Source organism: Chelonoidis abingdonii, chromosome 2 (genome assembly GCF_003597395.2).
Source record: "Chelonoidis abingdonii isolate Lonesome George chromosome 2, CheloAbing_2.0, whole genome shotgun sequence".
Lineage (NCBI taxonomy): Eukaryota > Metazoa > Chordata > Testudines > Testudinidae > Chelonoidis > Chelonoidis abingdonii.
Genome location: NC_133770.1, coordinates 74,646,224 through 74,660,214, shown reverse-complemented (window position 1 = coordinate 74,660,214; position 13,991 = coordinate 74,646,224). Strand labels below are relative to the sequence as shown.

Here is a 13,991-nt window from a genome sequence, read left to right as displayed (position 1 = left end):
TTGCCTTTAAAGAAATTAATAACGTGGCAGAAAAAAAGGTCAGGTACAAGCAAGTCAACATAGTAATATGTGGGGCTCATTTTTCAGTGCCCTACTTAAAACACCCTAAAGGGGACTGATTTTCAGAAATTGCCAAGCATCCATCCTTTAAAAATCAGTCCATTTAAGGTGTCTCAAGTTTGACACCCAAAACCACTCATTACTTTTGAAAACTTATGGCATAAATTCCAACTAAAACCAAAATTACACTTAAAATGTGTTTTTATAAAGCATATTACTGAAAGGTTAATTTTAAATTATATTTTGTTGAGTTTGAGACATTGAAAAACAGAGGACAGAGAAGTATGGTGTTTTGGGACTTATTTCTGGAGTTATTAGTAAACATCCCTTGCTCCAAAAGGAGTGTGTTGACTCTTTCCACGATGAGAGATAACAGGGACAATTTCATTACTGAAACAACTCTGTTGACTTCAGGTTTTGATTTATAGTTAGAAAAACAAATGTAAAGTTATCAGAGGGTGAAACAGAATGCATCAAATCTTGAGCAGTGAAGAGCAGCTGCCCTGGCATGAGTGAGAGTTGATAGTGCTCTGCACTTCTCAGGATTTAGTGATTTGGGCCATAATAAAATAGGTTAGTTGTGTCTGCAAGAAGAGGCAGTGTTCTGTCATGTACTCTTTAAATCTTTCTAAAATGTTCCATGAAACCCACTAAGGAACAATGTGTGCTCCTCAAGTCCCATTCTTTGGCCTTTCAAGAATACTTTTTAAGACCCAAGGCCTCATTTCAAGGTAGTTAGGCCTATGTTTAAGTTCCTGGCTGAAGAGGGGTCTTACTTCAGTTCATTTTTAAGAGTGGTGAATATTGTTTAACATAAGTGAAACAATAACATTAAGAAACGGTTTCTTCTTTAGTTGATATTGTTAATGTTGTTTTTGCTTCTCAATGACGAGGCGAACTTAGTGATCCGATGAATAATACAATCGTGCTACTGTTCTCACAAACATCTTGCCATACTGTAGCGTGTCACTGAAGGAAAATTATTTGTCTAGGGGAAAATAGACACAATAGAAATTCTTTTTGGTGTAAAGAAAAAACGGGGGGGGGGGAGATTAGATTAAAAGGAGTGTAGTAGTACCTAGTGTTTGAGGTGGTGAATTGTTATAAGGTCATATAATAACTCTGTTTCTGAATTAATAGTGTTATATGTTGATAGCTTGAGTGCATATATAAAATGACTGGGGAAAACCTGTAATGCTTTATTTGCGATCAAATATAAATTCAGTACTTCATTACTGAAGCATGCAAACAAAATGAATGAAATGTAATGGCCAGCCAATTAGCTTATTTAAGCAGTATCCTATTTGCTGATCAAGACAAATTATTTTGAAGTTTCCCACCTGTTGAACTCAATAGAAATTACCTACCAAAATCGCTGAAGTTTTAAAAAGCTGCTTTCCTGTAAATGCATTAACAAGCAGTGGGGAGTTCATGTATGTGTATGAGGCATGGGAGGTTCATGCAGATAATTCTGTAAAACAAAATCAATAAAGCTGATGACAGATTAAGATGCTAAAATTTGTAAAATCAGACTACCGTTTGGGTCAACACCACAGCACTATTGGATTTTCTGTGGGTTAATGCTGAAAAACAGGATTATTGATTTTAGGATTTTCAGCATATCCCCTCTGGGAGTTCTTAGGAGGTCTTTATAATGCTTCACACTTAAGTTGACAACTATAGTGACATAATTGTCCTTGCCTTAGTAATCATTGTCTAATCATATTGGAAGGGGCTGAAATGGTTTATAAATGATTATTTCTAACAAACAGTTGTGAGGTTTGTCTGGCCATAGCCTTCTTTGTCTGGTGGTCATTGCTACCTGTCTGCCATCTTCCCCAGGAATTACAGTCACAGATTAAGACCTTTGACTGTCATAAATCTTCTTCCCAATATGTTTGATTGGCAGGGGAGCTCACAAGCCATCCCAATATAAATAGGATTTTAGCACATAAGGTGCTGCTCCAAAGTAAAACACGCTGTTTTGCAATCGACTTTGTTGGTGTTGTTTATTCATTTCTCCTTTCCCATTCCATGTGTATGCATGTCTGTATGTGCATGCATGCGAGTGTGTGTGTATATGTAAAGTAGAAGCTGAGATCAGATAACAAAATGAGTTACTGTATGCAAGAAATATATGAAGTGCATCCTGCTGCTGGTAGCAATTGCTACATGCAGTCCGCCGATTATTGCACATATATTGAAGATAGTCAGGGTTACAGCAGTTGTGATGCTCAGGTCCTGCACAATAACAACATATATATGGAACAGGCCTGGGCGGTGAATCAGCCATATACCTGTAGTTACCCTGGAAACGTGTTTAAAAGCGAGTACTCTGACATGGACATGGCCCTGAATCAGTACAACCAACCTGAATATTTCACAGAAGAAAAACCTACTTTTTCTCAAGTGCAGTCGCCATCGTACTCTCAGAAGAAAGGTAGGGGCAATTTATTTACATAACCACACAAAAATATCTGTTTTTGTTTTTTTGTTTTGCTTTAAACTTGCAGTTGCATCAGTTGGCTCAGATACATCTTTGAATGTGAAGGCTGCCTGTTCAAACTTGAAAGCAGCAGCAGGTTGCTAGGTAATTGAAAGATTTTCTGTGAATGATGAGGATTTCCAAGCACTTTTTTCTTAATCTGTAAAAGCCATTTTCAGATATATCGCTAGTTCTGCATATTGCATGTTCGTTAACGTTCATTTACTGTATTTCATCAGACTGAATGAGAAAGTTTCCCTTGCAAGATGTGTTCATTGTGTGTCCTTCAGTTTGGATGTGCTTCATATTTTCTGGTTATATAAAAATAATTTTTGTTTGTCCTTGACATCATTAAATGTAAATAGTGTTTAATTGCTAAGTAGCTCCATATCAAACAGAATTTGTTAAAAATAGAACTGTAAATGTTCATGACAAAAATAAATGACTTAATTTAATATAACTGATGTGCTTAAAATGAAAAGCTGAAAAGCATGTAGTTTCTAATTATTTAAGGCAATAAAACTGGAAATTCAAGAATAAAAGATAATGCAATAATGACACTTTATTTTCCCCACTAAAAAGTTGATCTAATCCAAATGTTTGTAGAATCTGTTCCCCGTCGGGTTAAATCACAGTTCATTTTTAAATTTTCCATAACATTCCTTTATAGAATTTCCCCTATTGTTTTTAAATGGATAAAATAGGTATAATTTTTCAAAAAGAACCCAGAATATTAGCAACTGTGTGCAAATAATTTAACATTATGCATTCTATTTGAAACTGGCTTAAAACTTGATGCAGGCATTTTATAAATATACATTATATATCTGCATTAAGATATATTTCACTTAGCCTAATTAAAGAATATAAGGACAATATCATTTGTATCAAAATGGTGCCCTTTAGTTGTTAAGACCTGTGTGCAATTAATCAAAAACATAGTGAATCTGATGTAACTAGCTAGGGAACAGACACTATTTGCTATTTTAAAGTGGCTCTGTAACCAAAAGTAATCTGTTTAATATTATTAGGAACACTGAAAACCCTATAGGAAATATTCATTAGAACTTGGTGCAATAAATCTGTAACTTCAATAGAAAAAATATCTCTGTACTGTATTTCAAACAGCATAGTATTTCATGATGATAAAGGCATTTGTCTAAAAACTAATCCAAATCTAGGAAAAGAAAACCCAGAGAACGTGATCATATTAAAGATTAAATAGTGCATGTTTTTCTACTTGTAACATTTTAAAGGTCTTTTTAAACTAGGTGGTTTTAAGTGATATATTTGTAACTTTGTTGTAGACTTTGTTCATATCTTTATCTTTGGCAGTAAGATATCGGTCATGATAAATTCATCATATAAAATAGGGATTTGCCACTGTATGTGTCATTTTACTATGTTAAAGAATCTTAAGTAATAATTATCTATCTCAAGGCTTAAAACAAGTTGTTTTAGCACATAGACGTGATATTTTTAGTAATCCATGAGCAATATTCCTACCTGTTGGTAGGTCTTAATTTCCAAATATAGTGTAATCATTTTTTAAAACTCCCTGTTCAGTGTTTGCAATATATTGCACCAATTTCATCAGAAGTCTAAGAGATTTTCATTGGGAACAGGCTCTCAATCACACTTAAATGTTGGTGCCCGTTGAACATTGATCATGTACAGAGAACATGCACAGTTTTTATGGATTCTTTAAACCTTGATCTCTGTGGACAGCAATAAAATATCAAACCTAGTCAAACGCTATGTTTGCCAAACAGAAGAAATCTAAGAAGTTGCAGGCATGTTTGTATTTCTTTTTTATGTGATGCTTTCAGCCAAACTGTCATAAAGTTAACACATCTGTTAATCCTGTCCTGACAACAGAAGGCACTGCACAGGATGTGTGTGTCTGTATTGATCCAAAATTGATTTTTTTGTTTGTTAGTGAAGCCTTAGTAATAGCTCATTAAGGCAAAATTAAGACTCAAGGCAGGTGTCCTGGAGCAGTCCTTATTGTTGCAACTGAGCTTTCTGTTAGTTCCATGAAATTCCTATTAGTCTCAATAATGTTCAAGCTGGTCACTTTGTATTCTCCAGTAATAAAGTTGTCTAAACTTTTAGTCTTCGGTTTATTCCCTATTAAACAATAAAAAAAAAATTCAAATCCTTCAGATGCTAAAGGAAGCCAATGTTAATCAATGGGTCCTTACTACCTTCCTTACCTCTCAAGCCCTCATAGAGAAATTGAGGATCTCACTAATAAAAATCAAGAACAAAAGGCCCATGTAACATGAGGGATAGTTACTGAAGGAGAATAATAAGTTCTTAGAAAATTAAGCCAAATGATCTACAACATCAGAAAACACCTTATCCTACTCCTGGATATCATTGCACACTAGCAATCTCATTATTGTCTGTTTTAAATCATAGTCCTTGATGAGACACCTGAATATTAAGGAAAAATTGTGTAAGTTCCTGAAAATCAGGGGCAGTTGGGTGGTGTCTGCTTCCTAGTTTTTGTGGCAGTCAGTAACTTCTGTGCTGTACTGCACGTTATTGAAAGATGGCAGCACATTATTATGAGAATTTATTATTTGTATATTGGTCGTGCTTAGAGGCCACGGCCCGATGTAACAGGCAAGGCAGACAGAGGAATAACTTACTCTACTTCTGTCTGACGTAGCTATTTGTAGCCATTAGAGCAGAGAGCTGAGTGCTCTTCCCAAAAGGGCCTGAACCTGCAAAACTGTATTCACTCTAGTTTCCCTGACTTCAATGAACTGCTCACATAAAGTAAAGCTTTGCAGAATAAAACACCAGTCAGCTGATATTCAGTTTTCTGTTCCATGGACTTAGTACAGCCTGATGAAGGGGGCCAACATAACGTCTTCTTTACCATTTAAGCCTTGCATAGGGGCTACATGGCTGTCAGGCAGCTGAATTCCTAGATGGGGTGTCCATGTGCCATCTCTGCACCAGCCTTGCATAGGCCAGTGTGGAGAAATGCATTGGGGCAGGTAGGGATGAGCCAGTTGAGGGGCCATAGAAAATATGCTTATAGAAGTCCAGAAGCCCCAGTATCCCATGACACTGATGTGACAGAACTGTGTATGCTATTCCCTCCTGTAGGCTGAAACGGGATGGGACTGCAGAACAGCTCCCTCCCTGAACCTACGTTTGGGGTTGGATTTCACCTCCCCTGCTGCATAAAGCCCATGTACTTGGGTGAAATCCTGGCATCAGAGATACTGGTGGCAAAACTCCCATTATTTTCAATGGGGCCAGGGTTTCACCCTCAGACTTTATGCAGGTGAAATAAATTTCACCCTGTATGAGTAAAAAATATGCACATCAATAAAGATTTGTAAGCTGGGACACTCTGAGTCTAAGGTCAGATGGTGACAAAACATTCAACCTATCTGTGTCTGTTTCCCCATCTTTACAATGAGGTTAATGTCCACATTTGCAAAACTCTTTAATATTGTGGGATCAGAGGTGCTATGTATTTATTATTCTTATCTCTTTAGACCTTTTCTGCCAATTTGCCTGCAACTAAGAGTGCACACAGTATAGTTGTCACAGTATACCAATTAATTACTCCAAACTGAGTTCCTAACAGTGTGAAAGTCATTAGGTTCTTTTCTGAATCACCAAGAAAATGTGAGATAGAGAATAGTTTGTCAAAATGTCTCCTTAAAAGAGCAATATAATATAATTAATTAATTAACACACACACAATTAACAAAACAGTAAATAGAGGCTGATCATTTTGTCGTCTCTGGCCTTTGCAAGAAAACAATTGCCTGCACTTTAGCTGTCATCTTCAGAGCTTACAAAAAATAGGTATTCCTGGCTCGAGTGAGTAATTTAGAGATGACTGTGATCAGAAAAGGGGCTTTTTTGCAACTGAACAGATCAGTGTGTATTTGGAGTCATAGCTGCTTGATTTTTTGCAGTGACAAAAATGTTTTGATTACCTTTTACCATTGTTACCCAGCAGAGCTAAAAAAGCTATGGGAGAGAAAAGGGGATTCTACATTTGCCTTGCACATCACCAGCAAAATTGTTAACTAAGTGACTTAGGTTGCTGTTTCATTCACTTTCAGTGAAACTTAGGCTCCTAAGTCACTTCTGAAAATAGGACATAGACTCCCAAGTCACTTAGATGTTTCTTTGAAATTTTGAACTAAAGTTCCAAATGCTTAATATTGGTAATAAGGCCCAAGTCAAAAAGAACATGGCTTGACTTTTTAACATTATTTACACTAGCACATTCTGTATCTATAGTTAGCCACAGATGCAATTGCTCGAATGCTGGCAGCAGTTTAAGTGATAGTGCAGGTAGAGCTAAACTGTTTTCAACCCCATGTCAAGAATACTTGCTCAAACTGTGACATTATTGATAATGGTTCTGAGCCCAGCCCAAGTGTTTTGAGTTAGCCCATATTAAAAAAAGTCACATCTTTACTTGTAAACTGAGTACAGTTGGAATCACTGTAAAGAAAACAAACAGGGAGCCCTGAAATGGCATCTTTGCAGTCACTTACCAGAGTTTAGTCCTGCTGCGAGACAAAGAATAATATAAAGAAAAGTCAAAAACGCAGGCCAGCAAGCTAATCAGCTGTCCAGGGAAGTGTGGATTTGTTTAATAACATTTTCTCTACTTCAGTGCTTTACAAAACATGAAGCACTTTTTCTCAAAGATAACTTCTGAATAAATGAGGAAGAGAAAACAGGCAGCTTTGAAGAGGCCCAGTCAAAACTGATCAAACACAAAACTGGAGACAAATAATAATAATAATACATAGTATCTTTCCCCATTTTTCGGATGGGAAACATTTGACACAGAAAGGTTAAGTACAAAAATGCCTATTGTAATACAGCAATTCAGTGCCCATAACAGAATAGAACTCAATTTCCCTGGCTCCCAGCCCTGTGCCTTATCCCAGGAAAACACACTCTCTCTCTCTCTCTGCATTTGCGCACACACACAACCTCTCTCTGCATTTGGTTGATTCTGGTCACTTTTTTATAATTGTCAGGTGTTACAATATGTTAGTGTCAGATTGAATCATCAGAACATTAATGTAAATTTACCTTTCAGGTTGGATACAGTACAAAATAGGTCAATATAGTAATAAATTTTCTTTCTTCATTTTCACAGTACATGCAGTGTGTGTCACTATTGTCTTAGGGACAAGTCCCAGAACACTTATGTTAATGAGAAGCCCTTTCTCATGCAAGTAGTCTCAGTGGGGGAAATAAGGATTGCAAGAATAGGTCTGTGTATACTACCATATGCTTAGGGCCAGTGATGAGCTGCCAAAATATTAACAACAGGTTCCCTCCTCCTCACCCCATGAGGGGGTTGTGGCTGCCCCCCCTCCCGGGCCTCCTGCCCCATCCAACCCCCCACATTCTTTGATGCCCCCCNGCCCCATCCACCCCCCCTCCCTGATTACCCCCTGCTGCCCCATCCAACCCCTCCTCTCATTCCTGATTGCCCCCCAAGACCCCTGTCCCATCCAACTACCCCTTCTCCCTGTCCCTGACTGCCCCCCGCCACCCCATCCAACCCCTGCTCCTTCTTTACTGCCCCCTGAGGACCCTTGCCCCCATTCAATCCCCCTGTTCCCTGCCATCTGACTGCCCCACCTCTATCCACCCCCCCATAACCCCCCAAACTCCCCTGCCCTCTTCCAACACCCCTTCCCTGCTCCCTTACAGCGCTGCCTGGAGCCACGCCTCCGGGACCAGCACCAGCATCAGCGCTGCAGGCCCCGAGCCGCAACCGCGGGGGCCAGGACCCGCTCCGGCACTGTGGGGGCCAGGCTGGGCTGGAGCCGCGGTGCTGGGACCAGCACCGGCGCTGGCTCCGGCGCTGTGGGAGCTGAGCCGGGCCAGAGCCGCAACCGCGGGGCCAGGACCACCACCAGACAATCTAATAGTCTATAAAACACACACTTCCACCCACATGGAGCTGACTAAGCAGAAAAAGAGCAATAAATGTATATTTGAAAAGCAGGGCAGGGCCAAGATGTATAGACGATAAGATCCTCTTGGGTTTTGTGGGTGGTTGTAGACAGGTTTTGCTAAAGTATTTTTGAGTTTTCTTTCTTTGTTCTTTTTCCTAACTGTATTTGAGGGAGTGGCAAGAATAGCAAGCTGTTGTCTGTTCCATTTCCCCTCAATTTTGGAAAAATGCCATGGGCCACGAGTGCTGCTACAAGTTGTCAGCCCATCAGATTATTATACACATATAGCATTCAAAAACAGACCACAAAATATGACAGCATGGGTCATCCTCCATAGATCAGCAGATCTGATTCTCTTTCAGCATTGCCAGAAGCTCGGAATGAGCAACAGGAAATGGATCACTTGATGATTACCTGTTCTGTTCATTCCCTCTGGGGCACCTGACATTGGCCACTGTCAGAAGACAGGATACTGGGCTAGATGGACATTTGGTCTGACCCGGTATGGCCATTCTTATGGATAATAACCATGATAATTCCTATGAGAAGTAAACTTTTCCTGCCACACCTGTAGAAAGATGCTATAGGCAAAAACTCAATTTGTTCATGTGTTATGGATTGAAGACAGGATTGCACATAGAGGATTATGACACACATTACTCTAAGGTAAGGGCAACTACTCTGCTGAGCATTTAGTCTTGCCAAGAGAGTAAGATTAGCCAGATTGGCAGGTGGTAGTCTGGAAGGCAATGGAGTTTTCTCTTAAATTGCAAGAGAAATACCAAACATATGACAGATCAAGGTCATTAACATTTATTTGTGTTCTCCCATTCAGAGCAAAGGTTTGCAGTTGGGAATTAAGATGAACAATATCAATTGTACTGGATAGATAAATGAATAATGATGAGGATCAGACACCAAGCTGTATGCAGTGTGCTGTGTCTGTCAGACGAGGTTAACAGGCTCACAGTACACCTGGGTTGAAATGACCAGGGAATAAAGGTGGTTAATATTATAACTCGCAGTGATATTGCTTTCATTAAGAATTTTTTAGCAAAGTAGTACTGGATGGCTCCAGCTTGACCGTTGAGTATAGATTCTGAATAAGGCATGCAACAATAATCAAGATCAGAGATGGCAAACCTCACAGAGGATTTGTCACTGGCCATGATATGCTCCTGGCAGAACACCTGTGTTATCCTGTCCAGATAATGTCTGCTTCTCCAACGTTGGAAATTATATTTTCAGCCAGAAATTATTAAATTCACCAGAGATGTGAATTTACTGCCAAAGTGAGAGACAAGTCTCCCCCTACCCTTCCTCTGTCTCTTTCCTGGCAGCTGCTGCTGGGATGGAACGGAAGAGGTGTCGGCTCCTTTATCCCTTCCTGAAACTTAGTTTAAGTTATTTGGGTTATTTTTCCCTGGGAATAAATCTAATGCCATTCTACTGCTGCCCACAGTTTTCCCAAGCAGCAGCACTGTGCAGTAATGCATAATTTCTATGCTGCTTGACAGATTTAGAGTAGCAGCAATTAATTTTTCTCTCCTGCTGCTTGATCCAGCTATAAGCAATAGCAAAAAGCATGGGGGCTGCTGATGGAAGACAGCACTTCACTGATTTATGCTCAGATCGCAGTTGGAACGTTATCATCACAACGATAATGGCTAGAAACGTATTTTTGTAATAAAAGCTTAGATTTGTAGAAATTCATTAAGTAGGTCCCCTTGTTCCCTTTGGCCAAATTCATGCCTACTTGGAGCATGTGGGGGTTTTTTAAACACTGCTCAGGGCCCTATTTCTTCCTCCTCAGTGCCTGGTGGCCCAATAAGTTTCTGGGAGAAAGGCTAAAAAACAAATAAGAAAATGAATATGATTCTCAGATTTTTTTAAATACAAAGATTTGGGGGCAGAAATATAAAAAAGAGAGTTTATCGCTTTTACTTCTCCAAAAGTTTAGTCACACAAGTGCCTGCGATAAGAATTCTCTGCCAGTGTTTTTTATTGACTTAGCAGAAGAGCAGCACCAGTCCTAACTGCAAAATTGTAGACTAAGAGCATAATCCTGCAAAGTTCTGAGCACCCCATTTCACATTTTAAATCAATGGGAGTAGAGGTCACTTAGCACATCGTAGGGTCTGGTTATAAATGTGTAAGATCAGTACGATGAAAACTTAATATTGGGTACAAACAACCCATCTTACTTTGGACTGTTCTCACATTCAGTAATGCCATTTTTATTTTCTAACTGGAGTGTGTCTTTAGGGCCGTGGGCTTGAAGTTCATTTGCCTTCTTGCCATGTAGAAAAAAGTTTGCTATGATCCTTAAAAGTGGGACATTCCAAGGCAGAGAAGGATAACAAGAATGGTCGCATATCTGCCCTAATATATACATTTATCTAAGGAGCAATTTCAAGCAAGTAGCCTCGCAGAGGGGAACTCTCCGCCAGCTCTGCTGCCTTCTGATCTAGCCCACCATGATGTATGTGGAGGCAGGTGTGAGTGGGAGGAGAAGTGGTGGAGCAGAGCTCCACTATTTTTAATCCTTCACTGGCAGAAGGTCCATTAGGCATCTGTGGTGTAAATTACAATGGGCCCCCAGCTGCTCCTGCCTTCTCTGGGGCAGGCAGCCAGAGATCAAGAAGCTGTGATGAGCTTTGTGTGTGCAGCTTGGACATGGTGAGAATGATGGCCCAAATCTAAATACCTGGCAACTTACTAGGTCCCTTGGGACCTTTTACTTTCAGTAGTTTCTTGCTAATATAAGATCTTGGTAACGTCCCCAAATTCTGTACTCCAAGTGGCACATCAGTAACCCCCAAATTGCCCTGGAGTTGGCCAGAAACTCTCAAACACCCTCATTTGGTCTGTGTCAACTCAATATGCCTTTGCTTTAGTCCTACTTCCCAGTCTGATCCCATTCTTCTCAGGACAGATCCCATCTGATTTTTCTAAAGTCGTCTTTCAAAGAGTAGTTTCAGTTTCTACATCATTTCTCTACTTCTGGGGCTTGCCTCTCTGATGCTTTAGGCACAAGAAGCCAGCAGCAGTCCACCTTGCCCCAGTAGCTGCCTTCTATTGTTTGTTATTTATTATTTGCATTGTGGTGGTCTGCTGAGTCCCCACTCAGGTTTGGGGCCCTATTGGTCTGAAAGTACCTCCACACAGCAGCTGGGAGGACTAAATCCCAGCCTGGGTAGACATAAACATGCTAGCGCCTACATTTCAGTGTGACTGTGGCGGCACAGGTGATGACTCAGGCCACCATGGCCACACTGTTACTTTTAGGGCACTAGCTCGAGCAGAACTAGCATGACTGTTTACCCACTCTGGGAATTACACCTCCTGGTGGCTATGTAGCCATACCCTGAGTGCTGTATGAACACACAAAGTGACACAGCCCCTGCCTTGAAGTGCTTACAGTCTAGTAAAAGACAGAACACCACAAAGAGGCTCAACAAACAAGTGGAAGGATCATGTTTACAGAAGTCTCCATCCAAAAGAGTCCCTCTAATTGCATTTGTTTTTCAATTTTATTGACTAGTTTTGGTAACAATCTAGCCTTAAAAATGCCCAGTGCAGGAAAGATTTTTTAAAAGATATATTTACAAACCTTTGCATAAGAAATAACAATCCTGCCTTCTAAAAACCAGGGCAACACTTCAATACCAGGCACTGGTAAACTAGTAAACCTTCTGTTCAGGTTGTCCTTTTCCCCTGTAGGTGGCACTAGTATCTTCTCTCTCAGGGACTCTTCATCTGGGATCCTATACAGCAGTGATTTTCAGCCTGTGGTCCGCAGACTGTGGGGGTCCACAGACTATGTCTAAGGGTTCCGTGAGCAGTTGCCTTTAACATAGAACAGTGGTTTTCAATCTGAGGTCCAGGGCCTCTGCAGATTATGTCTAAGATTCCATACCTCCATTTGAAATTTTTAGGGGTCTGAAAAAAGGTAGAGAACCACTGCTGTACAGTATCCCTTACATATATGAAAAACAATACAAAACTGAAAACCTTTGTCTAATCCCCCTTCCACCTCCCTGAATTTTGCAGGCTTGGATAAAATGCATGCAGATAAAAACCTTATTTTGTTTGGGTACTGCAAACCCTTTGCACAGCCAAAAGCATCCCTTATTTTGTCTATATATATCATGTATATAAGTTCAATATGTTTTGTATTTGTTTTTGTTTTGTTTTGTTTTAATAATTCTTTTAGAGTCATGTGGAAATCATTACAATTTTCCATTGCTCCCACAAAGTGTATCTCTCCTGGAATTCCCTGCATGGGATTATCCTTATGCAGAGACCTTCCTAAATAAACACATTTTGAATTCCATTAATTCTAAATTGTTTGAACAAAACTTTTGTTCTAATTGTCTTATAGTTGACTTTGGTTTTAAATTTCTCCCTAGTTTAAAAATATATTTTTGTTACCTTTAGAATTATGTTTTGTATTTTTAAAATTAATTTTGAATTCTTTAAATACTTTTATAAAACTAAAATCTAATGTGTTATTATGGAAAAAGAACCAATCAATGCAACTATTTTACTTAATAATATCATGTTAATTTCAGGTGTTGGATGTATGGTAAATCACATGAATGAGAAAAAAAAATGTGTCATTCTCCCACTCATAGAGAGATACACACACCCATAATTGATTCTCACATAGAGAGTAACTGTTCTGTTTTAAATTTCACCTACACTAAATAAGTTACAGTAATACACACTCCTGTAAAGTAGGATTGCTATCATTTTGGTTATATGCTGAATCATGCCTACAAAAATAGTTGGAAAGGAATACAATGTAAATAAACATTTTTGATTGATAGGATATTGAGTCTTTTAAGTAACCTGGAAATATCTTACTTCATGCTACAAGCATATCAGATCACGACAGAACAAAATAGAGAAAAAATAAATATTGTTGTATTTCTTGCATTTATTTTTTCCTACCTAAGACTTTGAGTTGAAAAGTGAAATATGCTCTATTTACTTGTATCAAATAATATTTTCTTCATTCCAAGAATAAGTTGCTGACTTGCCTCTGTAGACTTGTGTTTCAAGTAGATACTGAAACAGCAGTTTTGAAAATTGTAGATTATTTTTATATGTTTCTGTCACATTTCTAGTGTAACTTTTTTAACCAGCAGTGTCAATCAGTTGCTATGAAAAGTCAGAAGTAGGGACTAGGTGGAGAAGATCTGCATTATTTTATTTTTTTCATGCCACTTTCTCTTTTCCTTTGCAGGATACATACCCAGTTACTTAGACAAGGATGAGCTCTGTGTAGTATGTGGTGACAAAGCCACCGGGTATCATTATCGCTGCATCACTTGTGAAGGATGCAAGGTAAATAGCCAGGGTGGGAAGTTGGGACCTGGAAATGGCAGTCCAGTTCATGTTCCAGTCACATAAAACCTACTGTACTTGGCTGTCACATAAACTATAAAGGCAGATTAGGAGAGAACAAGAGC

The 13,991-nt window shown here is 39.1% G+C and overlaps 1 protein-coding gene across 2 annotated transcripts in view; it reads left to right on the top strand.

Moving 5' to 3' along the window:
- The window catches only part of THRB (thyroid hormone receptor beta), a 262,087-nt gene that overhangs the window by 223,022 nt on the left and 25,074 nt on the right, over nucleotides 1-13,991 (top strand). For both annotated transcript variants that reach the window (XM_032781166.2, XM_032781164.2), the window contains one exon: nucleotides 13,766-13,866. In XM_032781166.2, coding sequence (XP_032637057.1) covers nucleotides 13,766-13,866 — 101 coding nt within the window. The remainder of the gene's footprint in view (nucleotides 1-13,765; nucleotides 13,867-13,991) is intronic.